General features: G+C 34.9%; 1 protein-coding gene across 1 annotated transcript in view; it reads left to right on the forward strand.

Annotated features, from left to right (window-relative positions):
- Nucleotides 1–10,599, forward strand: part of LOC133642518 (high affinity cAMP-specific and IBMX-insensitive 3',5'-cyclic phosphodiesterase 8A-like) — a 16,406-nt gene extending 5,807 nt beyond the window's left edge. Inside the window, exons 4-8 of the mRNA XM_062036756.1 lie at nt 1,946–2,365; nt 5,295–5,427; nt 7,518–7,676; nt 8,553–8,682; nt 10,453–10,599. Of these exons, the coding sequence (XP_061892740.1) occupies nt 1,946–2,365; nt 5,295–5,427; nt 7,518–7,676; nt 8,553–8,682; nt 10,453–10,559 (949 nt within the window). The 3' untranslated portion in view covers nt 10,560–10,599. The remainder of the gene's footprint in view (nt 1–1,945; nt 2,366–5,294; nt 5,428–7,517; nt 7,677–8,552; nt 8,683–10,452) is intronic.
- Nucleotides 10,600–16,055: the final 5,456 nt, after the last annotated feature.

The raw sequence follows: 16,055 nt of genomic DNA on the forward strand, positions 1-16,055 counted from the left end.
TTCATCAACTAATATTTATATCACATTATTATGATTTCATCAACTAATATTTATATCACATTATTATGATTTCATCAACTAATATTTATATCACATTATTAGTATTTCATCAACTAATATTTATATCACATTATTATTATTTCATCAACTAATATTTATATCACATTATTATTATTTCATCAACTAATATTTATATCACATTATTAGTATTTCATCAACTAATATTTATATCACATTATTATTATTTCATCAACTAATATTTAGATCACATGATTATTATTTCATCAACTAATATTTATATCACATGATTATTATTTCATCAACTAATATTTATATCACATTATTATTATTTCATCAACTGATATTTATATCACATTATTATTATTTCATCAACTAATATTTATATCACATTATTATTATTTCATCAACTAATATTTAGATCACATGATTATTATTTCATCAACTAATATTTATATCACATTATTATGATTTCATCAACTAATATTTATATCACATTATTAGTATTTCATCAACTAATATTTAGATCACATTATTATTATTTTATCAACTAATATTTATATCACATTATTATTATTTCATCAACTAATATTTAGATCACATTATTATTATTTCATCAACTAATATTTAGATCACATGATTATTATTTCATCAAATAATATTTATATCACATGATTATTATTTCATCAACTAATATTTATATCACATTATTATTATTTCATCAACTAATATTTATATCACATTATTATGATTTCATCAACTAATATTTATATCACATTATTATTTCATCAACTAATATTTATATCACATTATTATTATTTCATCAACTAATATTTATATCACATTATTATGATTTCATCAACTAATATTTATATCACATTACTATTATTTCATCAACTAATATTTAGATCACATTATTATTATTTCATCAACTAATATTTAGATCACATTATTATTATTTCATCAACTAATATTTATATCACATTATTATGATTTCATCAACTAATTTTTATATCACATTATTAGTATTTCATCAACTAATATTTATATCACATTATTATTATTATTTCATCAACTAATATTTATATCACATTATTATTTCATCAACTAATATTTATATCACATTATTATTATTTCATCAACTAATATTTATATCACATTATTATGATTTCATCAACTAATTTTTATATCACATTATTATTATTTCATCAGCTAATATTATATTACATTACTATTCTTTGTATTTCATAAACTAATATTGATATTACATTACTATTAATTTTATTTCATAAACTACTATTTATATTACTTTTTTTCATAAAATACTATTTATATTACATTATTATTATTTTAATTTCATAAATTAATTTTACACAACAATGATACATTATTATTCTTTTTATTTCATAAATTACTATTTATTTTTAAACAACAATGTTGCTATTTATTTCAAATGTAATATTGATATTTATTTCACAATATGTGTATTGTAGTTTTTATAGTGATGAAATGTGTACTTGGTTTCTAGTCATGTGTACTTGGTCTCTAGTCATGTGTACTTGGTTTCTAATGCTGTGTACTTGGTTTCTAATCCCGTGTACTTGGTTTCTAGACATGTGTACTTGATTTCTAATCTTGTGTACTTGATTTTTAGTCATGTGTACTTGGTCTCGAGTCATGTGTACTTAGTCTATAGTCATGTGTACTTGGTTTCTAGTCATGTGTACTTGATTTCTAGTCATGTTTACATGGTTTCTTGTCATGTGTACTTGATTTCTAGTCATGTGTACTTGGTTTCTAGTCATGTGTACTTGGTTTCTCGTCATGTGTATTTGGTTTCTCGTCATGTGTACTTGGTTTCTAGTCATGTGTACTTGGTTTCTAGTCATGTGTACTTGGTTGCTCGTCATGTGTACTTGGTTTATAGTCATGTGTACTTGGTCTCTAGTCATGTGTACTTGGTTGCTCGTCATGTGTACTTGGTTTATAGTCATGTGTACTTGGCCTCTAGTCATGTGTACTTGGTTTCTAGTCATGTGTACTTGGTTACTGGTCATGTGTACTTGAAGTGGCAGCCAGATGTATTGTGTGTCCTATGCTTTCCCACTTGGTTTTGTTTGCCCCCACAGCAAAGCCTGGACCCCATGGACGAGGTGGCGGCGCTGATTGCGGCCAGCGTGCACGACGTGGACCACCCGGGTCGCACCAACAGCTTCCTGTGCAACGCAGGAAGTGAGCTGGCCATCTTGTACAACGACACGGCGGTGCTGGAGAGTCATCACGCCGCGCTCGCCTTCCAGATCTCCACCAGAGACGACAAGTGCAACATCTTCAAGAACATGGACAGGTGCACACTATTATTATTATTACTATTACACCTGGGACTACTTTACATGTACTATGTATTACTATTATTATTATTACTATTACACCTGGGACTACTTTACATGTACTATGTATTACTATTATTATTATTACTATTACACCTGGGACTACTTTACATGTACTATGTATTACTATTATTATTATTATTACTATTACACCTGGGACTACTTTACATGTACTATGTATTACTATTATTATTATTACTATTACACCTGGGACTACTTTACATGTACTATGTATTACTATTATTATTATTACTATTACACCTGGGAGTACTTTACATGTACTATGTATTACTACTATTATTATTATTACTAGTACACCTGTGAGTACTTTACATGTACTATGTATTACTATTATTATTATTATTACTAGTACACCTGTGAGTACTTTACATGTACTATGTATTACTATTATTATTATTATTACTATTACACCTGTGAGTACTTTACATGTACTATGTATTATCATTATTATTATTCATTTGAATAATAATAATATTACACATGTACTATGTATTAATATTACACTTGTGTGTACTTTACACTATTATTAGTACTATTATTAACATTACACTGTGTACTTGACATGTACTATAGTACAGTATAATGTACTATAATACAGTATAATGTACTATAATACAGTATAAGTTGTGTGCAGGTGATGTATTTATGAATTATGATGTGTGAATATTTGCATGTTGTGTACTATTTGAAAGTACTCACTACTATTTGAGTTATTCTATTTGCTGTTTGTGTATGCAACATGACTTCAATTCATCTTTGACTTTGTTCATTAACAACAACAGAAGACAAATAATAACAATAATAATAACAATAATGTACAGAAAGTTGATTCTTACACATAAACAATGAAAACATAAAGTTGTTATATCCCAAAAGGAAGAAATTAAACTTATTTGTTCATCAATGAACCATTTCACTTATTATAATCTCTACAATGACTCATATATGATACATATTTCACTTATTATAATCTCTACAATGACTCATATATGATACATATTTCACTTATTATAATCTCTACAATGACTCATATATGATACATATTTCACTTATTATAATCTCTACAATGACTCATATATGATACACATTTAATTTATTATAATCTCTACAATGACTCATATATGATACATATTTCACTTATTATAATCTCTACAATGACTCATATATGATACATATTTCACTTATTATAATCTCTACAATGACTCATATATGATACATATTTCACTTATTATAATCTGTACAATGACTCATATATGATACATATTTCACTTATTATAATCTGTACAATGACTCATATATGATACATATTTCACTTATTATAATCTCTACAATGACTCATATATGATACATATTTCACTTATTATAATCTGTACAATGACTCATATATGATACATATTTCACTTATTATAATCTCTACAATGACTCATATATGATACATATTTCACTTATTATAATCTCTACAATGACTCATATATGATACATATTTCACTTATTATAATCTGTACAATGACTCATATATGATACATATTTCACTTATTATAATCTGTACAATGACTCATATATGATACATATTTCACTTATTATAATCTCTACAATGACTCATATATGATACATATTTCACTTATTATAATCTCTACAATGACTCATATATGATACATATTTCACTTATTATAATCTGTACAATGACTCATATATGATACATATTTCACTTATTATAATCTGTACAATGACTCATATATGATACATATTTCACTTATTATAATCTGTACAATGACTCATATATGATACATATTTCACTTATTATAATCTCTACAATGACTCATATGATACATATTTCACTTATTATAATCTGTACAATGACTCATATATGATACATATTTCACTTATTATAATCTCTACAATGACTCATATATGATACATATTTCACTTATTATAATCTGTACAATGACTCATATATGATACATATTTCACTTATTATAATCTCTACAATGACTCATATATGATACATATTTCACTTATTATAATCTCTACAATGACTCATATATGATACATATTTCACTTATTATAATCTCTACAATGACTCATATATGATACATATTTCACTTATTATAATCTCTACAATGACTCATATATGATACATATTTCACTTATTATAATCTCTACAATGACTCATATATGATACATATTTCACTTATTATAATCTGTACAATGACTCATATATGATACATATTTCACTTATTATAATCTGTACAATGACTCATATATGATACATATTTCACTTATTATAATCTCTACAATGACTCATATATGATACATATTTCACTTATTATAATCTCTACAATGACTCATATATGATACATATTTCACTTATTATAATCTCTACAATGACTCATATATGATACATATTTCACTTATTATAATCTGTACAATGACTCATATATGATACATATTTCACTTATTATAATCTGTACAATGACTCATATATGATACATATTTCACTTATTATAATCTCTACAATGACTCATATATGATACATATTTCACTTATTATAATCTGTACAATGACTCATATATGATACATATTTCACTTATTATAATCTGTACAATGACTCATATATGATACATATTTCACTTATTATAATCTCTACAATGACTCATATATGATACATATTTCACTTATTATAATCTCTACAATGACTCATATATGATACATATTTCACTTATTATAATCTCTACAATGACTCATATATGATACATATTTCACTTATTATAATCTCTACAATGACTCATATATGATACATATTTCACTTACACGCTGAGACAGGCCATTTAGTATTATTATGATGAATATTGTTATTATATGCAGGAATGAGTACCGCACATTGAGACAGGCCATCATCGACATGGTTCTGGCCACTGAGATGACAAAACACTTTGAACACGTCAACAAGTTTGTCAACAGCATCAACAAACCTTTGGCTGCTCTGGACGACAACCTGGTGAGATATACTGTACATTCATATTTACATTTAGATTATGTCATACTAGTATTATGTCATATTAGTCATACTAGTATTATGTCATGTTAATATTAGTATTATGTCATATTCATATTAGTATTATGTCATATTAATATTAGTATTATGTCATGTTAATATTAGTATTATTGTTATATTAATATTAGTATTATTGTTATATTAATATTACAAACCCCGTTTCCATATGAGTTGGTAAATGGTGTTAGATGTAAATATAAACACAATACAATGATTTGCAAATCCTTTTCAAGCCATACCCACCTTCTACCTTCCTAGTCACGTCCGTTGTGTCCTTGGGCAAGACACTTCACCCTTTGCCTCTGATGGCTGCTGGTTAGCGCCTTGCATGGCAGCTCCCGCCATCAGTGTGTGAATGTGTGTGTGAATGGGTAAATGTGGAAATACTGTCAAAGCGCTTTGAGTACCTTGAAGGTAGAAAAGCGCTATACAAGTGCAACCCATTTATCATTTATTTATCATATTCAGTTGAATATGCTACAAAGACAACATATTTCATGTTCAAACTCATAAACTTTATTTTTTTTGTGCAAATAATCATTAACTTATAATTTGATGTCAGCAACACGTGACAAAGAAGTTGTGAAAGGTGGCAATAAATCCTGATAAAGTTGAGGAATGCTCATCCAACACTTATTTGGAACATCCCACAGGTGTGCAGGCTAATTGGGAACAGGTGGGTGCCATGATTGGCTATAAAAGTAGATTCCATGAAATGCTCAGTCATTCACAAACAAGGATGGGGCGAGGGTCACCACTTTGTCAACAAATGCCTGAGCAAATTGTTGAACAGTTTAAGAACAACCTTTCTCAAGCAGCTATTGCAAGGAATTGAGGGATTTCACCATCTACGCTCCGTAATATCATCAAAGAGAATGTGGAGAAATCACTGCAGGTAAGCAGCTAAGCCCGTGACCTTCCATCCCTCAGGCTGTACTGCATCAACAAGCCACATCAGTGTGTAAAGGATATCACCACATGGGCTCAGGAACACTTCAGAAAGCCACTGTCAGTAACTACAGTTGGTCGCTACATCTGTAAGTGCAAGTTAAAACTCTCCTACGCAAGGCCAAAACCGTTTATCAACAACACCCAGAAACGCCGTCAGCTTGGCTGGGCCTGAGCTCATCTAAGATGGACTGATACAAAGTGGAAAAGTGTTCTGTGGTCTGACGAGTCCACATTTCAAATTGTTTTTGGAAACTGTGGACGTCGTGTCCTCCGGACCAAAGAGGAAAAGAACCATCCGGATTGTTCTAGGGTGAAAGTGTAAAAGGCAGCATGTGTGATGGTATGGGGGTGTATTAGTGGTCAAGACATGTTCTAGGGTGAAAGTGTAAAAGGCAGCATGTGTGATGGTATGGGGGTGTATTAGTGGTCAAGACATGGGTAACTTACACATCTGTGAAGGCACCATTAATGCTGAAAGGTACATACAGCTTTTGGAGCAACATATGTTGCCATCCAAGCAACGTTACCATGGACGCCCCTGCTTATTTCAGCAAGACAATGCCAAGCCAGGTGTTACATCAACGTGGCTTCATAGTAAAAGAGTGCGGGTACTAGACTGGCCTGCCTGTAGTCCAGACATTGAAAATGTGTGGCCCCTGCAATGTGAGAAGGGAGACCCCCGGACTGTTGAACAACTTAAGCTGTACATCAAGCAAGAATGGGAAAGAATTCCACTTCAAAAATGTGTCTCCTCACTTCCCAAACCTTTACTGAGTGTTGTTCAAAGGAAAGGCCATGTAACACAGTGGTGAACATGCCCTTTCACAACTACTTTGGCACGTGTTGCAGCCATGAAATTATAAGTTCATTATTATTTGCAAAAGAAAAATCAAGTTTATGAGTTAGAACATGAAATATGTTGTCTTTGTAGCATATTCAACTGAAGATGGCTTGAAAAGGATTTGCAAATCATTGTATTCTGTTTATATTTACATCTAACATCATTTACCAACTCATATGGAAACGGGGTTTGTAGGATTAATGTCAAATTGCTATCAGTGTTGATACTGTTTGTCCTCCAGGACACAGAAGAGTGTGTGAAGAGTATTGTGAGGTCTCCAGAGAACCGCATCCTGGTGAAGAGGATGCTCATCAAGTGTGCTGACATCTCCAACCCCTGCAGACCTCTGCAGCTCTGCATCCAGTGGGCGGGGCGCATCTCAGAGGAGTACTTTGCACAGGTGAGGACTACTTTGCACAGGTGAGGACTACTTTGCACAGGTGAGGACTACTTTGCACAGGTGAGGACTACTTTGCACAGGTGAGGACTACTTTGCACAAGTGAGGACTACTTTGCACAGGTGAGGATTACTTTGCACAGGTGAGGACTACTTTGCACAGGTGAGGATTACTTTGCACAGGTGAGGACTACTTTGCACAGGTGAGGACTACTTTGCACAGGTGAGGACTACTTTGCACAGGTGAGGATTACTTTGCACAGGTGAGGTGTACTTTGAATTTTTGACCACTCCTCTTGACAAAATTGGTGCAGTTCAGCTAAATGTGTTGCTTTTCTGACATGGACTTGTTTCTTCAGCATTGTCCACACCTTTAAGTCAGGACTTTGGGTATTGTGGCCCAACACCTCCATTTTTGCTTCTGGAGGAAAGTTCTGTGGTCAGATGGAACAAAAATGGAGCTGTTTGGCCACAATAGCCAGCAATATGTTTGGTGAGGCCTTTAATCCCAGGAACAGCATGCCTACCGTCAAGCATGGTGGTGGTAGTATTATGCTCTGGGCCTGTTTTGCTGCCAATGAAACTGCTGCTTTAAATGGGACAATGAAAAAGGAGGATTAGCTCCAAATTGTTCAGGACAAGCTAACATCCTCAGCCCGGAGGTTGGGCACAGTTGGGTGTTCCAACAGGACAATGACATGAAAAGTGGTAAAGGAATGGCTAGAATGAAGGTTTTAGAATGGCCTTCCCAAAGTCCTGACTTAAAGGTGTGGACAATGCTGAAGAAACAAGTCCATGTCAGCTGAGTGATGTGTGAAGAAGGTGAAAGAGTGATGTAAGAAGAAGTGAAAGTGAAAGAGTGAATGTGTGTGTTGTCAGACTGAGGAGGAGAAGAGCCAAAGTCTTCCAGTGGTGATGCCAGTGTTTGACAGGAAGACTTGCAGCATCCCCAAGTCTCAGATCTCCTTCATCGACTACTTCATCACCGACATGTTCGACGCCTGGGATGGTAGGACCTCATTCACCATCTCATACACTACTTCATCTTATTCATCATGTCATACATCATCTTATTCACCATGTCATATTTCATCTTATTCATCATGTCATACACTATTTCATCTTATTCACCATCTCATACACTATTTCATCTTATTCACCATCTCATACTTCATCTTATTCACCATCTCATACTTCATCTTTTTCACCATCTCATACTTCATCTTATTCACCATCTCATACACTATTTCATCTTATTCACCATCTCATACTTCATCTTATTCATCATGTCATATTTCATCTTATTCATCATCTCATACACTATTTCATCTTATTCACCATCTCATATTTCATCTTATTCATCCTATCATACACTATTTCATCTTATTCATCATGTCATACATCATCTTATTCACCATGTCATATTTCATCTTATTCATCATCTCATACACTATTTCATCTTATTCATCATGTAATACACTATTTAATCTTATTCATCATGTCATACACTATTTCATCTTATTCACCATGTCATATTTCATCTTATTCATCATGTCATACACTATTTCATCTTATTCACCATGTCATATTTCATCTTATTCATCATCTCATACACTATTTCATCTTATTCATCATCTCATAGACTATTTCATCTTATTCACCATCTCATACTTCATCTTATTCATCATCTCATATTTCATCTTATTCATCATCTCATACTTCATCTTATTCATCATCTCATACTTCATCTTATTCATCATCTCATACTTCATCGTATTCACCATCTCATATTTCATCTTATTCACCATCTCATATTTCATCTTATTCATCATGTCATACACTATTTCATCTTATTCATCATCTCATATTTCATCTTATTCATCATGTCATACATTATTTCATCTTATTCATCATCTCATACACTATTTCATCTTATTCATCATCTCATAGACTATTTCATCTTATTCATCATCTCATATTTCATCTTATTCACCATCTCATATATGATATCAATGCACTGTACGACGATACCAATGCGCGGTATGATTGATTGATTGATTGAAACTTGTATCAGTAGATTGCACAGTACAGTACATATTTATTAGTAGATTGCACAGTACAGTACATATTTATTAGTAGATTGCACAGTACAGTACATATTTATTAGTAGATTACACAGTACAGTACATATTTATTAGTAGATTACACAGTACAGTACATATTCCCTACAATTGAGCACTAAATGGTAACACCCCAATAAGTGTTTACACTTCTTTAAGTCGGGGTCCACGTTAATCAATTCATGGTAAATACATGACGATATCAATGCACTGTATGACAATATCAATGTACTGTATGACGATATCAATGCACAGTATGACGATACCAATGCACAGTATGACGATACCAATGCACTGTATGACGATACCAATGCACTGTATGACGATACCAATGCACGGTATGACGGTATCAATGGTTCGTATGACGTATCAATGCGCCATATGACGATATCAATGCACCGTATGACGATATCAATGCACTGTATGACGATACCAATGCACGGTATGACGGTATCAATGGTTCGTATGACGTATCAATGCGCCATATGACGATATCAATGCGCCGTATGACGATATCAATGCGCCGTATGACGATATCAATGCGCTGTATGACGATATCAATGTGCCGTATGACGATACCAATGCGCAGTATGACGATACCAATGCGCAGTATGACGATACCAATGCACAGCATGATGATATCAATGTGGTGTGTGCAGCTTTCGCAGACCTCCCCAACCTGATGCAACACCTGGACAACAACTTCAAGTACTGGAAAGAATTGGACGAGCAAAAGCTTCACAGTCTGCGAGCTCCTTCAGAATAAAAGCGCATGCTTGACACACGCAGCTGGACTCCAAAGCCGCTCTGAGGAGAAGAAAGCAGACCTTTGGAGCCGGACACACCTGGCGGAGGAGGTCAGGACACGGACACACCTGTCGGAGGAGGTCAGGACACGGACACACCTGTCGGAGGAGGTCAGGACACGGACACACCTGGCGGAGGAGGTCAGGACACGGACACACCTGTCGGAGGAGGTCAGGACACGGACACACCTGGCGGAGGAGGTCAGGACACGGACACACCTGTCAGAGGAGGTCAGGACACGGACACACCTGTCGGAGGAGGTCAGGACACGGACACACCTGGCGGACAGACGTGATGGATTACTTTCACTTTCACATTTCATACATGAACTCTCCCGCCTGTGAAGAAGATGAGGATGAAGAAGAGAGTGCACAGGTGTTCCAATCAAGGTGTTGAGTCAGGTGATGTGCACTCACAGAGCAGGACTGCTCACTCTGCCCCTACTGGACCAAATATACATGACACTTCAACATGGCTGCTTTGTCCTGCAGGGATGTGACCCTGAAGGCATCACGCATGATTGGCTGTATCATCACTTGTCTTCTTCTTAGTGATCAGAGTGAGGAGAACATCACTTGTCTTCTTCTTAGTCATCAGAGTGAGGAGAACATCACTTGTCTTCTTCTTAGTCATCAGAGTGAGGAGAACATCACTTTTCTTCTTAGTCATCAGAGTGAGGAGAACATCACTTTTCTTCTTAGTGATCAGAGTGAGGAGAACATCACTTGTCTTCTTCTTAGTCATCAGAGTGAGGAGAACATCACTTTTCTTCTTAGTCATCAGAGTGAGGAGAACATCACTTGTCTTCTTCTTAGTGATCAGAGTGAGGAGAACATCACTTGTCTTCTTCTTAGTCATCAGAGTGAGGAGAACATCACTTTTCTTCTTAGTCATCAGAGTGAGGAGAACATCACTTGTCTTCTTCTTAGTCATCAGAGTGAGGAGAACATCACTTGCCTTCTTCTTAGTCATCAGAGTGAGGAGAACATCACTTGTCTTCTTCTTAGTCATCAGAGTGAGGAGAACATCACTTTTCTTCTTAGTCATCAGAGTGAGGAGAACATGAGTTGTCTTCTTCTTAGTCATCAGAGTGAGGAGAACATCACTTTTCTTCTTAGTGATCAGAGTGAGGATAACATGAGTTGTGTTCTTCTTAGTCATCAGAGTGAGGAGAACATGAGTTGTCTTCTTCTTAGTGATCAGAGTGAGGAGAACATGAGTTGTCTTCTTCTTAGTGATCCGAGTGAGGAGAACATCACTTGTCTTCTTCTTAGTGATCAGAGTGAGGAGAACATCACTTGTCTTCTTAGTGATCCGAGTGAGGAGAACATCACTTGTCTTCTTCTTAGTCATCAGAGTGAGGAGAACATCACTTGCCTTCTTCTTAGTCATCAGAGTGAGGAGAACATCACGTGTCTTCTTCTTAGTGATCAGAGTGAGGAGAACATCACTTGTCTTCTTAGTCATCAGAGTGAGGAGAACATCACTTGTCTTCTTCTTAGTCATCAGAGTGAGGAGAACATCACTTGTCTTCTTCTTAGTCATCAGAGTGAGGAGAACATCACTTTTCTTCTTAGTGATCAGAGTGAGGAGAACATGAGTTGTGTTCTTCTTAGTCATCAGAGTGAGGAGAACATGAGTTGTCTTCTTCTTAGTGATCAGAGTGAGGAGAACATGAGTTGTCTTCTTCTTAGTCATCAGAGTGAGGAGAACATGAGCTGTCTTCTTCTTAGTGATCCGAGTGAGGAGAACATCACTTGTCTTCTTAGTGATCAGAGTGAGGAGAACATGAGTTGAACTTGATGAGATGAGAGTGAGGAGAACATGAGTTGTCTTCTTAGTGATGAGAGTGAGGAGAACATGAGTTGAGCTTGATGAGATGAGAGTGAGGAGAACATGAGTTGTCTTCTTCTTAGTGATGAGAGTGAGGAGAACATGAGTTGAGCTTGATGAGATGAGAGTGAGGAGAACATGAGTTGTCTTCTTCTTAGTGATGAGAGTGAGGAGAACATGAGTTGTCTTCTTCTTAGTGATGAGAGTGAGGAGAACATGAGTTGAGCTTGATGAGAGTGAGGAGAACATGAGTTGTCTTCTTCTTAGTGATGAGAGTGAGGAGAACATGAGTTGAACTTGATGAGATGAGAGTGAGGAGAACATGAGTTGTCTTCTTAGTGATGAGAGTGAGGAGAACATGAGTTGAGCTTGATGAGATGAGAGTGAGGAGAACATGAGTTGTCTTCTTCTTAGTGATGAGAGTGAGGAGAACATGAGTTGAGCTTGATGAGATGAGAGTGAGGAGAACATGAGTTGTCTTCTTCTTAGTGATGAGAGTGAGGAGAACATCACTTGTCTTCTTCTTAGTGATGAGAGTGAGGAGAACATGAGTTGAGCTTGATGAGATGAGAGTGAGGAGAACATGAGTTGTCTTCTTCTTAGTGATGAGAGTGAGGAGAACATGAGTTGAGCTTGATGAGATGAGAGTGAGGAGAACATGAGTTGTCTTCTTCTTAGTGATGAGAGTGAGGAGAACATGAGTTGAGCTTGATGAGATGAGAGTGAGTGACATCACATGAACTTTTGTATGCTACTGAAAGAGCTGCCTTATTTTCTACTATATTTATACGTGCAGGGTTTAGGTCAGGTTCTCATCTTTTTCTAGACTTTTACACTGGACTTGCAGAGACATGAAGAAATGTTGTCTTTATTGCTTCTTCACTCCTCAACATTTACTCAATATTCAATGACAAATAAAATGAAATCATTCAACTCTTTTTCTTGCTGCCATCTCCTCTTTTCCCTCAAGGTCACGGCTTTTTTCCCCCAAGGTCAGTTTTTTTATTATTTTTTTTACTCAAGGTCACAGCTCTTTTCCCTCAAGGTCACGGCTTTTTTCCCTCAAGGTCTTTTGTCAATGATGTCATCATGATCACTTGACTTCAATGATGTCATCATGATCACGTGACTTCAATGATGTCATCATGATCACTTGACTTCAATGATGTCATCATGATCACTTGACTTCAATGATGTCATCATGATCACTTGACTTCAATGATGTCATCATGATCACGTGACTTCAATGATGTCATCATGATCACGTGACTTCAATGATGTCATCATGATCACGTGACTTCAATGATGTCATCATGATCACTTGACTTCAATGATGTCATCATGATCACTTGACTTCAATGATGTCATCATGATCACGTGACTTCAATGATGTCATCATGATCACTTGACTTCAATGATGTCATCATGATCACTTGACTTCAATGATGTCATCATGATCACTTGACTTCAATGATGTCATCATGATCACGTGACTTCAATGATGTCATCATGATCGCTTGACTTCAATGATGTCATCAAACCTTCAAAAGGAACCACTGGCTTTACATCTACTAATCATCTCCCACTAATCTTCTCCTACTAATCATCTACTAATTATCTCCTACTAATCATCTACTAATCATCTCCCACTAATCATCTCCTACTAATGTTCTCCTACTAATCATCTCCCACTAATCATCTCCTACTAATGTTCTCCTACTAATCATCTCCCACTAATCATCTCCTACTAATGTTCTCCTACTAATCATCTCCTACTAATCATCTCCCACTAATCGTCTCCTACTAATCATCTACTAATCGTCTCCTAATCATTTACTAATCGTCTCCTACTAATCATCTACTAAGCATCTCCTACTAATCGTCTACTAATCATCTCCTACTAATCATCTCCTACTAATCATCATCTAATAATCATCTCCTACTAATCATCTTCTACTAACCATCTCCTACTAGTAATCTACTAATCATCTATTAATCATCATCTACTAATTATCTCCTACTCTTCATCTACCAAGCGTTTCCTACTAATCATCTCCTACTAATCGTCTCCTAATCATCTCCTACTATTCATCATCTACTGATAATCTCCTACTAATCATCATCTACTAATCATATCCTACTAATCATCATCTATTAAATCATCTCCTACTAATCATCTATTAAATCATATCCTACTAATCATCTACTAATCATCTCTTACTAATCATCTCCTACTAATCATATCCTACTAATCATCATCTATTTATCATCTCCTACTAATCATCTATTAAATCTTCTCCTACTAATCATCATCTACTAATCATCACCTACTAATCATCTACTAAGCATCTCCTACTAATCACCATCTACTAATAATCTCCTACTAATTATCTCCCAATGATCATATCATACTACTCATCGACTAATCATCTCTCGGTCACATCTAGTCTTAGACTTAGATTGGTCACATCTAGTCTTAGACTTAGACTGGTCACATCTAGTCTTAGACTTAGATTGCTCACATCTAGTCTTAGACTTAGATTGCTCACATCTAGTCTTAGACTTAGATTGGTCACATCTAGTCTTAGACTTAGATTGGTCACATCTAGTCTTAGACTTAGATTGGTCACATCTAGTCTTAGACTTAGATTGCTCACATCTAGTCTTAGACTTAGATTGGTCACATCTAGTCTTAGACTTAGATTGGTCACATCTAGTCTTAGACTTAGATTGGTCACATCTAGTCTTAGACTTAGATTGGTCACATCTAGTCTTAGACTTAGATTGGTCACATTTAGTCTTAGACTTAGATTGGTCACATCTAGTCTTAGACTTAGATTGGTCACATCTAGTCTTAGACAGACTTAGATTGGTCACATCTAGTCTTAGACAGACTTAGATTGGTCACATCTAGTCTTAGACAGACTTAGATTGGTCACATCTAGTCTTAGACAGACTTAGATTGGTCACATCTAGTCTTAGACAGACTTAGATTGGTCACATCTAGTCTTAGACAGACTTAGATTGGTCACATCTAGTCTTAGACTTAGATTGGTCACATCTAGTCTTAGACTTAGATTGGTCACATCTAGTCTTAGACTTAGATTGGTCACATCTAGTCTTAGACAGACTTAGATTGGTCACATCTAGTCTTAGACAGACTTAGATTGGTCACATCTAGTCTTAGACTTAGATTGGTCACATCTAGTCTTAGACTTAGATTGGTCACATCTAGTCTTAGACAGACTTAGATTGGTCACATCTAGTCTTAGACTTAGATTGGTCATTGATGTGGACCAAACCTTTGTTATGAAGGGGTGCCTTTTAAAGTCCATAGAACACCACAGTCTGACTAGTGGTAGGTACCACTGGTCTCTGCCAGACAGCAAGTGGACCCAAGATGCAATTCACTAATATGAAGAGACAATGCCAATAAGATAAGTCAAGACATCTTCTTGTGCAATAAATACAAGACAAACGAAGAAGTCGTATGAGCCTACATTCCTGGGATTTTATATATATATATATATATATATATATATATATATATATATATATATATATATATATATATATATATATATATATATATATATCATAGGCTCACACAATAAATAATTAA

Source organism: Entelurus aequoreus, linkage group LG02 (genome assembly GCF_033978785.1).
Source record: "Entelurus aequoreus isolate RoL-2023_Sb linkage group LG02, RoL_Eaeq_v1.1, whole genome shotgun sequence".
NCBI classification, from domain to species: domain Eukaryota; kingdom Metazoa; phylum Chordata; class Actinopteri; order Syngnathiformes; family Syngnathidae; genus Entelurus; species Entelurus aequoreus.